This window comes from Mercenaria mercenaria, chromosome 9 (assembly GCF_021730395.1).
Source record: "Mercenaria mercenaria strain notata chromosome 9, MADL_Memer_1, whole genome shotgun sequence".
Classification (NCBI taxonomy): domain Eukaryota; kingdom Metazoa; phylum Mollusca; class Bivalvia; order Venerida; family Veneridae; genus Mercenaria; species Mercenaria mercenaria.
Window position 1 is genome coordinate 67,605,897 of NC_069369.1, and position 19,631 is coordinate 67,625,527.

General features: G+C 35.3%; 2 protein-coding genes across 2 annotated transcripts in view; both read left to right on the forward strand.

The window, feature by feature from the left end:
* The window catches only part of LOC123547331 (ADP-ribosylhydrolase ARH3-like), a 134,740-nt gene that overhangs the window by 86,605 nt on the left and 28,504 nt on the right, over positions 1 to 19,631 (forward strand). The window lies entirely within an intron of this gene.
* On the forward strand, positions 11,416 to 12,812 carry LOC123548087 (microfibril-associated glycoprotein 4-like). The gene has a single exon (XM_053551637.1). The coding sequence runs from the start codon at positions 11,433 to 11,435 to the stop codon at positions 12,405 to 12,407; it is 975 nt and encodes a 324-aa protein (XP_053407612.1). The 5' UTR covers positions 11,416 to 11,432; the 3' UTR covers positions 12,408 to 12,812.

The following is a 19,631-nucleotide window of genomic DNA, read 5'->3' on the forward strand; positions in this document are numbered from 1 at the left end:
GCTGTCTCTAAAGTTGGGAAAACCACTTGTCTGACACAGGTCAGGTTAGTAGCCTACCTATTTCAAGATTTTCAAAGATACTGCAAATGATAAAATCGTGCATTTAGTTTATGACGTCATAATCTTGAGGCACAGCGCACGCGTGTAGCATGTATTTTCGCTAGGGAAGCGATAAGGTGATCGACTACAGGGATTTCACTGTCTTTCCATGATAAGTACGAATCAAAGCACTGAAAGTGCAGACAGCAAGGGATTGATATCATTCGGACAAATGTATCCACTCAATAATACCAGCCTATTAAATACCACCATTAAGGTCAGGTACATTAAAAAATCCTTTTTGTTTTGTTGGTTTCATGCCAGATTTTAACTGAATTTCAGTGAGAGCCAGTAGACTGTGAGTCACGACTCGTGACAACTTTCTATGGCCAACTGTACGTCATTGGAGTGAATAACAGAGATGAGCTCCGCAGAGTTGAACGCAGTTGAAGGAGATATCAATATCTCATTTAAGTCCATGATCTTGATGTCTAACTGATGAATGTTGACAATTACCGCTGATGCGCAAGAACATGACTAAGACATGATCACTCGTAGAAAAATCAGACTAACATAAAAGCTATCCGACAAAATCTACCATTATATTTACTGTATAATAATAAAAACGAGGAGATGACTACTAAATAGGTTTTAAAATCTCAACATCTTGCTTTCAGTGGCTTGGCAAAACGGTGGGGATACTTCTGAAGAGGAATCCCGGAAAATTGTTTTCGAAAGGATTTTTTTACAAATCCGAAACTTGTACCGAAAAGCAAATGGCCCATATCGGAGTATTTGTTGTATATATTGTGTTGGTTCATACCCATGCACAGACTTGGAACTTGTTCACACTAAATTTCTAAGAAGAATCTTATTAGTGAAGCATTCAACAAATACCGCGGCTTTGTATGGCGAATTAGGTAGGGTACCGCTTGTTATTATCCGTAAGGTTAGAATGATCAAGTACTGGCTCAAAATTCTGAAGTCACCACATTATAGTTTAATATATAAAACTTATGAAATGTTAAGGTTAGATGCAAATGCGTCAAGATCTTATAATGGTAGAAACTGGGCCTTTCAGATAAAACAACTGTTGCAGGAACATGGGTTGAGTAATGTTTGGGACAGCAATGTACATGAGGGGATAAATTTTCTCATGATAAGACAGAGAATATTTGATATGTATTATCAACAACGGTATGCTAGTATAAATAACTCCAGTAAACTGAAAACATACAGTGTATTTAAACATGACTTTAATTTTGAAAGTTATTTAGATAATATACCTATACCCAAATTTAGAATAGCACTTTCAAAGTTTAGAGTTTCTTCACATGAATTATCAATAGAAACTGGAAGATATTATATCATACCACAGTCTGAGCGCAAATGCCGTTGTTGCTCGACAGAGTATCATTTTCTGCTGGTGTGTCCTTTTTATAGAGACCTTAGGAGAAAGTATCTTCGGCCATATTTCTGTCACTAGCCAACCATGAATAAATTTGATATTTTGATGTCTTCAGAACAAAAGTTGGTTCAGCTACATTTAGCAAAATACATATACTTTGCTGGAGAAAAAAGAAAAACACTGTAACTTGAATGTTAGTGAAAATACAATTCATATTAGGGATGTGTATCACTCACTGTGAATGTTAAAATGATCTATCAATGCCTCTGTATTAACTCTCACCAATATATGTGGCTATATATATATATTATATTGTGGCTATAAACACTATAACATGTTTAATGCTAATAAAATCTTTGTATTTTATTGTATTGTATTGTATAAATATTGGTTAATTGTATAATAATTTCAAAACAATAACTCTTTTTTGGTATTTATTCTATCACTAGTGGCACGATTATAAATATTTTTAAGTCGGAATTGAAACTGATTCCATTTGTAGTCTGTTCCACAGATCTGTCTTAGCAATACAGAGTCAGTTATGGTGGCAATGGACAGTAAATTTGATATTTCTACGAATTTGCGTTGATACCAGTGCGAGAAAAAATCATTAAAAATCCAATTTTGAGAAATTCCCGGGAAGTGTTGAGCGGATGTATTGCATATATTTAACACTTGACATTTTCAGCCTGTCGATTTGTTTTTTCTATGATAAAAACGAGTAAAACTCCGGTTTCATGACACTAAATGTGTATCGTCAATTAATTAACAAACAGAAGATGTTAAACCTACAATTATGAAGGTTTAAACAATACACAACTGATTAATCAATAAGCTTTGTCCCATACAGTTCACGCGTGATAGGCATGATTCCATTAGTTGAAGGTCGCTTTTGCGGAGGAAGACATCTTTTTTTTAAATTGTGTAATTACAATATTTTAACAGCGAATTTCTCTCGGCTGATTTCTATTGTATAAGTAATATCACTTCAAATCCATTTTCCAGCTGATATCGCAAATGCTTACCGCTGCATTCTTTTTGTTAACCGATGACTACTTCCTTCATGCGCATTTTAGCTCCCCTGTCACGTAGTGACATGGTGAGCTTTTGTGATCACCCTTCGTCCGTCCGTCCACAATTTCCTTGTGAACACGATAGAGACCACATTTTGTATTTGATTTTAATCAACTTGTATGGGCATAATACCTCGGTTCCTTTCGAAAACTGGCCAGATCCCATTACGGGTTCCAGAGTTATGGCCCCTTAAATGGCCAAAATTTGCTATTTTGGGCTTGTGAACACGATAGAGACAACATTTTGCAATCAATTTTAATAAAACTTACACACAACTTGTATTGGCATAATATAATGGTTCCTTTTGAAAACTGGCCTAATCCCATCATGAGTTCCAGAGTTATGGCCCCTTAAAGGGCCAAAATTTGCCATTGTTGGCTTGTGAACATGATAGAGACCACATTTTGCAATCAACTTTAATAAAACTTGCACACAACTTGTATTGGCATAATATCTCAGTTCCTTTCGAAAACTGGGCAGATTTCGTCATGTGTTCCAGAGTTATGGGCCCTTAAAAGGCCAAAATTTGCTATTTTTGGCTTGTGAACATGATAGAGACCACATTTTGCAATCAACTTTAATAAAACTTGCACACAACTTGTATTGGCATAATATCTCAGATCCTTTCGAAAACTGGGCAGATGTCATCGTGGGTTCCTGAGTTATGACCCCTTAAAGGTCCAAAATGTGCTATTTTGGCTTTTGCAGCCATATAGAGACTTCATTTATGGTTTGATTTGATACAAACATGCAAAATATCTTAAACAACAATAAATCTTTCAATGATGAATCTGTCAGATCCAATCATAGGTTCTGGAGTTATTTTATATCTGATAACCTCCCCTGATTTTAATCAAAATGGATTTATATCAGTAAGTGCGTATAGGACTCATTTGAAATTTCGTTATTGTCATTAGTTAGACTTGGACAATCAGGGTAGATATCTAAGGACTGATTTTATGTCAAATTACCTCCCTTTATTTTAAATTAAAATGGGTATATCTCCGTAACTAATGAAGATACTGATCTGAAATTTCACTTATGTCATCAGATGGACTTGGGCAATTAGTGAAGATATATATTGACTGAATTAATGACAAATTACCTCCCTTTATTTTTTTTGTAAATGAATTTACCTAGCAGCTTCTAATAAGATTTGTTTGAAACATTATTTATGTCTTCCATGATAAGTAATTTCTACTTTTACTTACTTTTCTAATATATTGTTGTAAAGGCTTGTACTCTGTATCTTCTGCATGCATATACTGATGCATGATTACCTCCCTTGATTTTATTAAAAATGGATTTATCTCAGTAAGTATGTATAGGACTCATTTGAAATTTCATTATTGTCATTAGTTAGACTGAGACAATCAGGGTAGACAACTATGGACTGATTTTATGTCAAATTATCTCCCTTTGTTTCAAACTAAAATGGGTGTATCTCAGTAACCAATGAATATTCTGATTTGAAATGTCATTTATGCCATCAGATGGACTTGGACAATCGGGGTAGATAACTTTTGACTGAATTTATGACAAATTACCTCCCTTTATTTTATGTAAATGAATATACCTCAGCAGCATCTAATGAGATTTGTTTTAAATTTCAATTAAGTCTTCCAGGGTAAGGAATAGTCATGCTAGTATTTAACGCAGTATTTGAGCCAAGGACCCTCAAACTTGGTATGGCAATTGGCTATGACTAGTATGTGACCCATAGGTCAAAAGGGTCTGTTACAAGAAAATATTTATCCTGATTATCCTGATTATATTTAAAGTGTATGTAGCCTATGTGATCTATGCCAAAACTTGATCTTATCATTAAGAGCAATGGTACTCAGGTGAGCGATATATGGCCATCATTGCCCTCTTGTTGCGGTTCAAATCTAAAGCCTTCATCGCGTGTCTTCGGATTTAGCCTAGCTAAAGCCAGAAGCTCTGACGAGCCCCTTGCTATAAGCCATACCAAGAGCGTGTCATACCTGAGTAGGCGGTGCTCTTATTATTCTATAGAATCTAAAGACATACGCAAGGATAAGTCATAAAAAGCAAGTACTTGTGTTTCTGCAGATCTGTCTGCAAATCAGAGACAATTATGACCGCACTAGTTTGAGATATACACTTTTGTTGTTGATGCAATTTACAGCTAAATGCTACACATTTCTCTCTGACTGTAGCTGGCGAAACAGGTGGAAAACTCCGTGCGGTTCTAAAGCCTGGTCTATTTCACCGTTCTCTTAATGGTGGTTTTCTTTCACTCTGTGCTCTGTAAAAACACTGAGTACATGCGTATAAACATTCTATAGGGTTACATGTCTTTTGTTGCCATTATGCGTGTTAAACATTACCTACTGGGGATAACTAATTGTTTGTTTGGGGCTTAACGCCGCTTTTCAAAAGTATTTCAGTTATAATATTGTTACCCCAAGGGATATCGAAAGTTCAAAGACTCACTCTGTTTTGTTCCATATAGAGAATTACTCGAAATTTGTCATTTTGAGGGGGGCTCCGTGGCCGAGTGGTTAAGGTCGCTGACTTCAAATCACTTGCCCCTCATCGATGTAGGTTCGAGCCTCACTCGGGGCGTTGAATTCTTCATGTGAGGATGCCATCCAGCTGGCTTACAGAAGGTCGGTGGTTCTACCCAGGTGCCCGCTCGTGATGAAATAATGCACGGAGGGGCACCTGGGGTCTTCCTCCACCATTAAAGCTGGAAAGTCGCCATATGACCTATCATGTGTCGGTGCGACGTTAAATCCAAAAAAAATATTTAAAAAATGTCATTTTGATAAAGACCATAAGGCCGAAACGTTAATGGAGTGAAAAATAAAGAATAATTTCAGTTATATATAACTGCGGACAGTTAGCCTAACCAGAGTTCCTGGATTCTGAAAACATATTCTCCACACACTGAAACAATGTCTTTTATCAAATTGTTACGGAGAATATAAGTCCTGCCTCGGTATCGAACTCTCGGCTCCACGATTCTCCCTATTTAGCTAGGCCGACGGCAGGGATAAATTTTTAACTATACTCACGATGTTCCTTTATTTGTTTGTTTTGTCCATGTAAGCTATACTTACTTTACGTTTGTTTTGTCCATGTTGTAAAAAAAGCAAGGATGAAAAGCTAACAGGGAAAGCCCATTAAAAAAACGCAGCGTTCCCAAACGTTAACCAAGCACGCGGACGTGCACACGACCAACACACACACTCGCACAAAGTAAACACACAAGGACAAATAAAGGAACACAGTACCACCTTAGAATGGTCGGTTGCAAAACCACGACTAGGGAGTTTAAACCGGTTTATGGTGCACCTTACCCCCACCATGTTCCAAAGTCAAAGGACAGTGTAAATAAAAGTTATCCCCTCTAGGTGAAACCCTAACATACTAGACTATACGAAAAGGCAACAGTAGGCATGTAATGTAAAACACAAAAATGCTCCTGTATATTTATATAAAAGCCCGATGAAACAGGCGAAACAGGCAATAAGTCAGAAATCAAAAAAGCTCAGTCCCGGTGGGATTTAGGAGCTAACTATCATAGAGTCTTCCACCTTTTCCTTCAGACACAATCAAAGAGGAAAACATAGCGTCCAACTGTAAAAGGGCTGAACACCAAACATGCGGTATTTCTCAAAACAGTTGGGTCATAACCTTTTTAATAAAATGTTTAATAACTTTACTAACACAATTTGAAATTTGCCATGACCCAAAATCTTACGAAGTTTGTAAACCACATCCCCATAAAAATGGATTATGATATACCTTCTCGCAGAAGTGTCTTTAAATTACTATTGTATTTTAAAACCAAATCTGAATTATGATAGTAAAGTTTAGCAAAGTATTTACGTAAATTATAATTGTGGTATCCCTGTTGAAGAAGCTTATTTGTAATATATTGATTACGTTCATTGAAATACTCAACATGACCATACGCTCTTGCAAAACGAATTAATTGAAAAATATATATCACATAAGAGATGTTGCCTTGGGTACATCCCCATCAAATTGGAGGAAATTTACAATACTAAAGTTAAAATGATCCCTCTTGTCATATTTTGGTATGTATAATATTGTCGTTAATAGAGAGATGTAAATCTAGCAATAGTACGCGAGTTGTTCTATAGCTCCCGGGGATAAATAGTATCCATTAATTGAGCAAAAACAAAAAAAACTCCAAAGAAACAACAAAAAAATATAAAAAAAAAAACAAACAAACAAACAAACAAAACAAAAAACAACAGCAACAACAGATTATCCATATTAAGAATATCATCTAGATAGCGTGATTATTAAATGTAGTAATAATGTCTGCCTGTGTATCTGAAGAAAGGTCCAACATAAAATCTTTTTCATAATAATATGAATAAAATCTGGAAAGTAGATCCCTCGGAAGCACCGAGAACTAGACATACAGTGAAAATTGCAGACTCGGTTTGATTGAGTCTGTTCATAATTAGTAATGGAAAATGCAACACTGCCCACGGCCCCTAGCACCGGCATAAGCAGTATTCAATCTTCAAATCTAAATGAGTTGAAAGCAATGATCCCGAAGGACAAGAAAATATAACAACACTGAGATGAAGTCGGGGCGACCTTTTACGGCCGCCACACAACACTTAATACCCGCTGTTGTGAAGTAAATAAAATCCTGGAAGTAGATCTCTCGGAAGAAAAAAATCTGCGACAAAGGATGAACAATTTGTTCCCATGGAAATACCAATTACTTGTCTGAAAACTAACGTAAATATTGTTCAACGATAAGGAAAGGGCTTTACAAACTTCTTCACATGTCCACATCGTATATTTTTTACAATGCAATTAGTGAAAAATGCTTTATCGAAATTGCAAGCGACAAAAGTAGCATTTTCCCTGGCAAACGTATTTTGAATTAAGCAGTTAGTTTTCCATTTAGTACATTATATGGTAAAGTGGTATGCAAAGTATAAAGCTTGTTTGTACTGACAGAAGACAACTGGTAATTATTAATTCTAAATTTATCCAGAATTTCGCCAGAATTTTTAACAGACAAAAATAAGATTTTATCAGAGTTTTCGTATACTTTGTCACAATATCTTTTCACGTTGGTTTTACAGCAGTAAGGCATGATGTTAAAGACTTGGAAATATTTGTAGTGATACAAGAATTAGCGATAAAACGAGCTTTATGTGGTTGTTTATGTAATTTTGGAATCCAGTACATTGTTGGAAGTTTAATTTGGTGGTCATCTATACGAACTTTCAAATAAGGAACTTCAATGATGTGATCAGTTTTTAAATGTTGTTCAACAGAAGTTCTCAATGTATAAGCTTAGTAGTATTTAGTTCGTTTCGTAAAACATTTATATAATGTAGGCGTCAAACGATGATAATACTGTAGGCCGCCTTGTCTGCTGGAACTAAAACATACTTAGAATGAAATTCTTGGATTTTCTTTTTCAGATGTCCTAAAGTAAACTTTGGTTTAGGTGGAAGTAGATGCTCACTTGTTTTATAAAATTTAATACGGGAACCGACAATGTTAAAGATATTACGTTTCCAAGTCGATAATGCATTGGGATCAGCATTTTCACGTCGGCACCATTTAACACAAAAAGTTTCGATGGATTTTATATATTTCAATGATAATGTTTGACTTACTTTTTTTATTGTTCCTATATCTTTAATATATTTTGCTACTTTTATTTCAGTTTAATTCATGTCACATAATTTCAACTTTACTTGCCTTGTCTGTTGACGACCCTTCACCTGTGTCAGTCTCTGAGTCTTAGTCAGATGACGCAAAATGAATGAATACTTTTGATAAATTTGCGAGCATCATCACTATATTTGTAACGTGTCGAAGCCATTGCACGGTAACTAAGACTAACAACTAGCTAACACATCATTAACTAATCGAATCAATGAACTGCACAGTTTTCTCGTGCAATGTTTATTAATACAAACGATTAAAAAAGCATAAAAAATGAACATTGCAAGGCTCGAACCTCGAAAAGCAAGTTTGTTAAGCCAACGCCATAAGCCAACGCCATAATTCTTGGACCATGTATTTGTTTACATTCATCGATAACTTATACCGCTTTACTATGTATAACATATATGTTGCTACCCTTTTTTGGCAAATCAACTGTCCTGCATAAATTAGTCACGGCTCAAAAAACACGGTCGACCAATATTGTATATTTTCCATTTTATGTTTGGCTACACTTTCAATTTTGTTGTCTTACAAATTATTTAAAGCTTTCATGTGAAATTATAGAACAAAACTGTGCCTAAAACGGCTGAAAATTCTTTCATGAAAACAACTAGCTGACGAGCAATTCATAAGCAATCGGATCATTCTGATGTGTGTCAAAAGTCTGTATTACCACCTTTTAGTTTAGTTTGTACTAATTTATTTTAGCTCGATTGTGATGGAAGCTTTAAGCTTATTTGAACCACTCTCGAGTCCGCTTCCTTGAAAAATCAGTAGTGGTGTCATATGAGATGTCATGGTTGTGACTCCAATGGGGCTCGATCCCACGATCCCTGGTTTGAGAGGCCGACACCTTAACCACCAGACCAACGCTCCCCTTACCATCTTTTGAAGTGTAACATTAATATTTCGTCAAAGGCTCATAATGCCTTTGTTTAAAATGTGGCTGCCACATATCCGTTATGAACATAAAACATATCAGTGTCAGTTCCATGTTAAGTCCTATTTAACATAATTATTTTTTCTAATATTTGTCAAAAGTTTGAATATTGATGAGCAACGTAGAAAGTTTTATTGACTTTAACTGTAAAAGCTCATGTGCAGTTTTTAATGTAGCATTTTTCTAACCATATGATTATGCATAACTTCTATCACATCTGTTTTGAACATAAGATTTAAAGCCTTATGGACTTTTAAGTTGATGATCAGACATTAACGAATGTAAGATCTTTTTCCTGGTGTTTATGCTTGTGTAAACCTAGTCCCTATTCATAATTATCAGATTGGAAATGATTTAACGTAGGAAGTGGGTATGGACACATGTTTGGTTCCAAAGTAAGAAAGTTATCGCCGTTTTTTGAATATTACTGATGCCGGTCTCTGCATTGACACAACGCGCATGAATACAAAACAAGAGGGCCATGATGGCCCTGCATCGCTCACCTGTTATCATTGCACTTGAGGACAAGAAGGTCCTCAGAAAAAATATCTAAGTCCAAAGGACAGGAACAACAAAGGGAAGAAATTTAACCAAAAGTAAAAAAATTCTTACAAGGTACAGATATGTCAAAATACACCTAAAATTGGAGGTGCCATCCATGTTGTACCACAGAAAAGTGGTCTCGGTTTTTCCCTACGGCCAATAATAAAAAAGTTACTAAAAATAAGCTATTTATAGTAACGTAAAAGGGAAGTAATTAAAAAAAAATTATTATAAGTGAACAAAAGAAGGATCTGCCAAATAAATCTGTTGACATAAATGAAATTTCAGATCAGTATCTTCATTAGTTACGGAAATATACCCATTTTAATTTGAAATAAAGGGAGGTAATTTGACATAAAATCAGTCCATAGTTATCTACCCTGATTGGCTCAGTCCAACTAATGACAATAATGAAATTTCAAATAAGTCCTATAAGTACTTACTGATATAAATCCATTTTGATTACAATCAGGAGAGGTAATCAGATATAAAATAACTCTGGAACCTACGATTGGATCTGATTTGTCATGGAATCCAAGCTTTATTGTTGTTGAAGATATTTTGGAAGTTTGTATCAAACAAAACCATAAACGAAGTATCTATATGGCTGCAAAAAGCCAAAATAGCCAATTTTGGACATTTAAGGGGCCATAACTCTGGAACCCATGATGGAATCTGGCCAGTTCAAGATAGGAACTAAGATCTTGTGGTAATACAAGTTGTGTGCAAGTTTGGTTAAAATCAAGTCATAAATGAAGCTGCTATTGTGCAGACAAGGTCAAAATAGCTAATTTTGGCCCTTTCAGGGGCCATAACTCTGGAACCCATAAAGGAATCTGGCCAGTTCAAGAAAGGAACCAAGATCTTATGGTGATACAAGTTGTGTGCCAGTTTGGTAAAAATCAAATTATAAATAAAGCTGCTATTGTGCAGACAATGTCAAAATAGCTAGATTTGGCCCTTTCAGGGGCCATAACTCTGGAACCCATAATGGGATCTGGCCAGTTCATGAAAGGAACCGAGATCTTATGGTGATACAAGTTGTGTGCAAATTTGGTTAAAATAAAATCATAAATGAAACCACTATCGTGCAGACAAGAAATTGTTGACGCACGCACGCACGCACGCACGCACGGACGGACGGACTGACGACGGACGACGGGCGAAGGGTCATCACAAAAGCTCACCTTGTCACTATGTGACAGGTGAACTAAAAATGATAAAAGGGGTTCATCGTTGTATGAACATCTCCGCTAAGCCAGTCAAATTGATAGAATTGATAAACATTGTAATTGTAATTTTGTAATAGCATTGGCACTTATGTTCGCTTTTCATTTGTTTCAACTTACATGCTGTCTGGAACGGATATGTATTTTTCACACATTTGGTTATTTAATACAACATTTGTCTTTTGTCGTAGATATTAAACAAAACAAGAAAAATCCGATTTTATTACTTTTTCCACTTCTGCAATGTTATTTTAAATAATTTCATTTTATGGACAACATGTTAGTATTAAATGACCTAGTGGTACAACGAATATAGATTCAATAATACGATTAATTATTTACAAAAAGACATCTGCTTTGTAAAATCAATTCACAGCCGTTTTCATTATGATGAATAATTTGGTTCCAGTTATATGTGCTTTCCAGTAAATTGTTAACGTATTTGAATGCATTTTTGATATGTTTGCTGAACTTTTCAGCCAGCACATACATCAAGATGAGTCCAACTTTGTTAGTGTTTGCACTATCTGTGAGATTTGTCACCGCCCAGGACAGTCTTTGCATTCCGGTCGTCAAAATGCAGGCCAGCGACAACAGTGTATCATCTGGTGGTAAAGAATATGTCACAAAAGAACATTTCGATGATTTAGTGAGACAACTGTTTGTCAATATATCCGGTCGTATCGGCGAATACAAGTACGAGAGTGAACTAGCTGGAAAGAACTGCGCCACGAAAGAAGATATCAAGGAGATGTTGAGGCAGATGTATGTTAATATATCAACTGAAATGAATCAAAAGAGATGTGAAGACTCCACTGAAAGTCATACAACTAATACGAAACCTCGTGACTGTCAGGATATCCAAACTGAAGGTAATTTGACAACCGGTACTTATACAATATACCCATGTAAAAACACTAATGGAATCTTGGTAAGGTGTGACATGAACACAACAACTGGAGAATGGACAGTTATACAACGACGCACTTCGAACACAGACTTTTATAAAACATGGAATGAATATGAAGAAGGATTTGGTAACATTAAGGACAATTTCTGGCTTGGTAACCGTCATATTCATGCAATAACTAATCAGGGTCAGTACAAACTGCGTGTTGATCTTACAAGTTTGGAAGGTGAGACGGCCTACGCAGAGTATCGTGAATTTTCTGTTGGTGATGCCGATTCAGGCTACAAACTGTTTGTTGCCGGGTACAGTGGTACTGCTGGAGACAGTCTGACAGGAAGAGGAAATGGAATGAAGTTTTCTACACACGACAGGGACAATGACGTCTATGGCGGAAACTGCGCAGTGAAATATCACGGCGGGTGGTGGTACGATATATGTCACACGTCCAATCTCAACGGAGAGTATGGATATACAGGATATGCTAAAGGTCCAGTCTGGCAGCCATGGAAAGGATACTATGCTCCAATGAAAACTACGGAGATGAAAGTACGAAGGATTTAAGAGAAATCATGAAAAGAGAACATATTTTTGACTAAACCTAAATACAATTACAGCTCTTTATAGCTTCTTTCACTTGAATGCAATTTTATTTAATCTTTTTGACTGAAGTTCTGCAATAGACAATATAACTTCATGAACACTATTTTCTGCAACTTTAGGTTTTGTCTCATGAAGTACTGAGTTTAACAGCATATCTCCCAAAGGCCAATATTCTAATTATTTCATTATAATATTGTTTCTGACAGTTTTAGGATTTCGGTAATTATTTAAGGCACTTTGTTATTTTGTATATATGTTCCAAATAATGCAGAAAGAAAAGCTTTTGCACACTAATCTTAACCTGCTGTGTGATACTGGCATCATTGGAATAATTCTTCCATTCTATAAATTGTTGAGCTAAAAATATACCCTTTTTTAGATTTTTCTCTTAGACAAATATGATTAATTTCAGTTTACCGACGTTTAGTTTATCACACCTTCATATTTAAAATTATCTTTAATTTAACTTACTCACAAAAAAGTGCGTACAAATGTTTGTTGTCAATAAACATCCGTCTTTGTCTTTTGAAAGAGCACTTAAAATTCTTTATAATATTAAACAATATTTAGAAATTGCATTTATTACATGCTCTAATGAAAGTCCTGAAAATATATTTGCACTGCCAAGCGAAGTATTATCCAAGTTCAGTTGCAATTGGGTACCAATCCTCGACAATCAAGCGGAAGGCCTGACTTTAATTGATACAGTCCACAACGCCAGTGGACTCAGCAAAAAGATAACCGTTTCCTCGACTATCTGAATTCAGTCAAACTCCTACGCAGTGATCTTACTTGCCGCAACGCTCTCATTGTTCACTGCCAATATATTTTTTTATCTAAAATTCAGCTAAATGGACATTTTTTATTTATCTAATTATTTCGTTTTTCCCCAATTGGTTACAAAGTTTACCTCAGTTATTAATTCTGGCATTTTCCCCACTTAAATCAAAGTACCTCTTTCTACCACAAAGAAAAGAATTAAGGGGAACCCGTTTCTTCAGAGTTTCGTCCGCCATGTTTACCAATCATAACGTGATGAACAATGGTCACCTGAATGTTGTGTCGTCAGTGATAAATGAGAGCGTAGCGGCAAGGGAGATCATTGCGTAGGAGTTTGGAATTCAGTAAGGACTGTATAAGACCAAAAAGAAAGTGATAGTCAGTGTATGGTATAAAGAGTCAGATAAGGGTATTTGCATCTAAGCTGTATTGCTTAAATTAGTAAGAAATTATCTAGGCCACTTTCAGGTTTCAGTTTTATTCATTGAGAAAATGTCTATATACGCGCAATTTTAAGCGATTTTGTTATAAAGTGCAGCTACATTTCGTGGCGGTCTAGCGCACCTATTAAAGGCATAAGTGTGTCCGTCTGTGTCCGTCTGTGCGCAGAAATAAAACTGTTTCTATGTATTTTCCACACGAAACTATTTTGTTTTTATTATTTTCATAATGTTCCATATCATTATTTTCAGAATATTCCATAGAAGAGATACTTTAAAGTTTTTTTTTTATAATTTATTCCAATAGTTAGTCGAACATAATAATAATAATATATATGAAATCACTATACTTTTTCACCGACGGATTCATCGGGCCCAGCTCCAAAACCTTTCTCTCTCGACTTTTTCAGTTATCTTCCTTTATTATTTACGATCAAGAGTAGATCTTAGAAAAGGTCAAAATCGCAAATTATTGTTTGATCCACCTTTTCCCTAAGATATTTTTCCCACTGATTTGAGCTTTAAATGTTTCCTTTCAACGAGCCTTGATGGTAACCACATGTAATAAGAACATTTAAATTTGTAAAACGTTCAACTAAACGTATAAACAATTTTGATTGTGTAATTTAAACTACATATTTCAGTTATTTTGGACACATAAGGTTTTAGATTATCATTTTTGACTGTATTGATGGACTGTTTTCAAACGTTCAAGTGAGTTAGAATAAAAACAGCAGCATTTTAACGGTTTTAGTTGTTTTTGAAAAATTTCGAAAAAAGAAAAAGTAATCAAAGTTTCCCATGAACCAGAAATATGAAGAGTATATCCCATAGAATTGATATTTTAATAGATATCAAAAAAAGTCAAAATGATCATACTATTCCCTTCAGAGAAATTCCAAATGCTATATGATATCTGATTATTGCATAACTATGCTGCAATTCACGCAGTGTCTTGATACGGATTTGAGTAATTCTTAATCGCATATTGATTAATTCGAATAGAGAATTTCCCATTCTCTGAAAAAAATCAATGTGCTTAATTTCCCTGCCATATCTTGCTGGGATCTACAAGACATCTATACTACCAATATAATCAAACAATCAAACCTGACTTTAAAGACCACCTTTTGGAAATAAAAAACGGTCTTTATTGACAGATGGTCTCTAATCTCATGTAGAATACAATATTTATAGTTAAACAGAAAGAAAAAGTAGTGACCTTTTGAAACTGAGAGCTTTTCAATCTTATTTTGAGTCAGTTTCACAGTGATTGGTTGCAATATTATTTTTGTGGCAACCATGACACCGTCTTTTAAGTTTAATTTTAAGCACTGTTCGAAAACCATATATTTTAAAACTATTTAAAACAACCTTTAGAAGTCCAAAGTCATCTGAAGGAGGCCAAAGTTTTAGTGCCATACCCTTTACACTGGTCAGCATGATTAAAATAATGAAATCATTTCCTTAATCATTATATTTCTGAGATAGAACCAGTCGTTTTCATGCGAAGACCTGTAAACTTGTAGTTCTACTTCCGGTTTTAACGACTTCCTTCCGTCCATTGAAAACATGGCGTAAACAACTTGTTGATCATTGTTTACCAATCCCTTTAACAAGAAATGCTCAACAGCTCTTCGGAACTGAGCAGCAAATTTGGTTACATGCTCTTTTTCGCCAAAAACCAAACCGCCACCAAACAAAACCAGATTTTTCTTCATAATTTCTTCTGGATGTGACGTAAGTGGTAGTTTTGAATTCACAAGATTCACAGCAATTTTTGAATCAACGAAGCCCTTTGGTTTGGTCAAATAAAATGCATTTTCTGATTTACGATTCCGGAAATACCGAAGATCCAACCGACGTTCAATAGTAGATTCCTGTTTAGATGATTGTTACATGTTGTCGCTTACCAAAGCAAGATTTCTTTCAATAAAAGTACCTATTTCTTTTAAATTTTAAGTTGACCTCAAGCAAAACAGTATAAACAAGTGATTGAAGTATTTAAAGTTATCTATAGTAAAAAAAATGTCATATAAGTCAACACAAAACTCTTTCCCAGGTAAAGATAAGTCAAACACCTAAAATTGGACGTAACATGCATGTTGCACCACAGAAAGTTGGTCTCGATTTTTCCCTACGACCTGTAATAAATAAGTTACAATATAAGCTATTTATAGAAACAACAAAGGGACATAATTCTAAAAAGCAAGGGTGCCTCATGGTGGTGAACAGTTGTGCCAAGTTACATCAAAATCCATCCATGCATGAACAAGAAATGCTCCAGACAAAGTCATTCTTGAATTTGGCATTTGACCTCTAAGTGTGACCTTGACCTTAGACCTAGGGATCTGGTCCTTGTGCACAACAATCCGTCTCATGGTAGTGAACATTTATGCCAAGTTACATAAAAATCACTCCATGCATTAAGAAGAAATGTTCCAGACAAAGTCATTCTGGTATCTGACCTTTGGCCTCTATGTATGACCTTTACCTTTGACCCAGGGACCAGGTTCTTGTGCATGACACTCTGTCTCATAGTGGTGAACATTTGTGCTAAGTAATATTCAGATCCTGTTTTGCATGACAAAGTTATAGACCAGACAGGAAAAATGTCCCATTGACCTTTGATCTTCAAGTGTGACCTTGACCTTTAAGCCAGGGTTCTGGGTGTTGCGCAGGACACGTTGTCTCATCATGGAGAACAGGTATGACAAATAATACTGAAATACCTTTATTGATGACAGAGTTCTGGACCGGACAGGAAAAGAAACACTACTGACATTTGAACTCCAATTGTGACCTTGACCTTTGAGCTAGGGGTCCAGGTTTTGCGCATGACATGTCGTCTCATCATGGGGAACATTTGTGCCAAGTAATATTAAAATACCTTCATGGATGGTAGAGTTATGGACCGGACAGGAAAAAAGCCTGATGACCTTTGACCTCCAATTGTGACCTTGACCTTTAAGCCAGGGGTCCGGGGTTTCCACATGACACGTTGTCTTATCATGGGGAACATTTGTGCCTAGTGATATAAAAATCCCTTCATGAATGAGTTATGGACTGGACACGAAACAGACCCTGTTCATGCCATGTTATCATTTTACTGCCAAGTGTGAACTTGACCTTTGAGCTAGGGATCTGAAAATTGTGCATGACACATTGTCTTATTATGAGGTAAATTTGTGTCAAATAATATTATAATCCCTTCATGGATGGCAGAGTTCTGGACCGGACAGGAAAAAAAACACTACTGACCTTTGACCTCCAATTGTGACCTTGACCTTTGAGCTAGGGGTCCGGGTTTTGCGCACGACACGTCGTCTCAACATGGGGAACAATTGTGCCAAGTAATATCAAAATCCCTTCATGGATGACCGAGTTATGGACCGGACACGAAATTGCGGAATGACGGAATGACAGAATGACGGACGGAAAAGCACATTCCTATTGTCCCCGAAACTGGTTTTCAACCAGTAGGGGACTAATAAATCACGACTCTCTTTCCTGAAAAAATGCATGAATACATCTTTAAAGTAGCTCAGTTCAAGGTAGGCTATGTAACTTGCCGAAGCAAATATAGAACATACAATTAAATAATGCTCAATAGCAATACATGATTTATAATCTTTAGTTAATTATGCAATACAGGAAAAAGTCCTCAAAAGAAACCAAAGCTAAACTCTAAAAATTAGGTAATATTTAAAGGTAGCTTCCTTTAGATTTTGATTAAATTATGACAAATTATCTAAAATAAAATCAATTAACCATAATATTAGTATCATTTCTTTATTCACATGCGTGCGTTACATATTAAAGCAGTTCAAGAAGCATAAATAATTGTCGTAACTGTTTATGAATTTCTAGCACATATTAATGATACCATGATAGCATGTATGGTGTTCAAATCCCTTTAACTCCAATGCCGACGAGTTTGTTTTAGATATATGTATGTATATATTTGGTTAGAAATTCTGTTCTGAATTGTGACACCTACAACCATGAATTTTGACACCCCGACACTTTCTGACAGAGATCGTAAAATACTAAACATAGCCAGAAATCTTAAAATATCTTTTTTTTCTGATATTCAAAGAAACCATTTATGTTGTAGTATTCCATAGAGGAGCAGTACAGTATATGGTCCACAGTAATGGTCGCAATGCGTATTAGACGTTGCTTCAGAATTACAGATGCAATATCTTAAAAATATTCCGTGATATTTTTGAGGACTTTTTTTTCTATAATTCATTTCCTTACATACCACTTATTCCACACCAAAAAGTTCTAGTTGGAATTTTTGAGTTACGTGTACAATTGATATTTTTCCGAGGTGTGTGTGTGAGGGGGGGTGGGGGGGGGGGAAAGAGAATTATTCCCCCGTACTCCCATGATTTATCCCCTTAACATCCATTTTTGGCTGGATATGCTCCTTATGGCTAATTTATCTTTTAGCAGGTATCACATTGCGCTTATAGTTATATATATGACAGTGCTCAAAACTAGGAACTATAATTTGAAACAAATAGCTTCTTATTTACAAAATATGATCAAAAGGCATTTAGCTATTTTATGTGTATTTACTAAAGCAAATTACTCGATACAGGACTTATTCCTTTAACGTGCTTATTAGTTTTTGAATAACAAAAATATTTTGAAAAAAGGAATTATCTTTGGTTTACTCTGATAAAAATATGCTAACCCTTCAATTTCTGAACTAAAACAAAATCTGACTTTCATAGCAAGCGAAAAAAAAAAGAATCCCAGGTCCCCAAATGTTCAAATGGTTGGCCCCCTTAGGACTAGCTATTTACCAAATAAATGCATCCATTCTACCCAACTACACAAATGAACACGTTTTCGACTTGCGTATTTCTAAATTCTAGTGATTTTAATCTTTACTCAGATGTTTATTATTGTAGTCTTTGGAGTTAGGTGGTTTCGATTTATATGTGATTTCTATCAATTATTTGACGTTTTATATTATAATACTTTCTTCTAAATAAATTAAAAAATATCAGCCATGACACGCTTGTCACTGCAGTGCAAACGACATCTTATGATAATGGATCATCACCTAAAACGTCACCTCGATATATTTATGCCCTCCGTACTTCTGTACAAATAAATCTAATGTCGTCGCCTCATTCTTAAATTCATTAAAATTAGGTTTTAAGATGTTACCTCTGGTTTGTTTATTTGTAAATTGTTCCGTTTTGTTTTTAATATAAACCATCTCATTTCTATCACAATTACCACTATAATGATCAGTTTAATACATTTCTGATTTATAGTATACATTTCCTTAATTGTTTTTGTTGTTTGTATTCTCAGTATAGACCTGTATATTCAAGCAGAACAGTATATAGTGCGTTTGCGACCAGCATGGATCCAGACCAGCCTGCGCATCCGCACAGTCTGGTTAGGATTCATGCTGTTCGCTTTCAAAGCCTATTGGACTTAGAGAAACCGTTGGCGGCCATCATGGATTCAGACCAGCCTGCGCGGATGGTAACAAACACACTATGTTGGTTTTCTCACGGCGCGGCTCATTATTACATTTACAAGATATATGACTTAACAGCATACATAATTTATGCGTCCCATGTGATATAACAAATTGATTATCGATCTTATTATGTTAGTAGTAATAAAATATATTTCATTCACAGTCCATGTCTGTTCCTATGAAGAGGTAGGATCTGAGTATCATTTATATTGTGATGTTTAAGAAACAAATTTGAAATCATTATTGAAATAAACCTAAACTGCCATTGCCAAATAAAGCAAAAATGTTCGGACTAACACAAAAATATTAGAAGCCAAACGGGCTATCAATAAATTTGCAAATTTCTGAAACCTAGATAAAATTTCCATGTTCTTTTAAGAGAATCAATGAACATGTACATGTAGCAAAACTATGTGAGCTTCTCTAAAAGAACATTTAAAATTCGAAATAAAC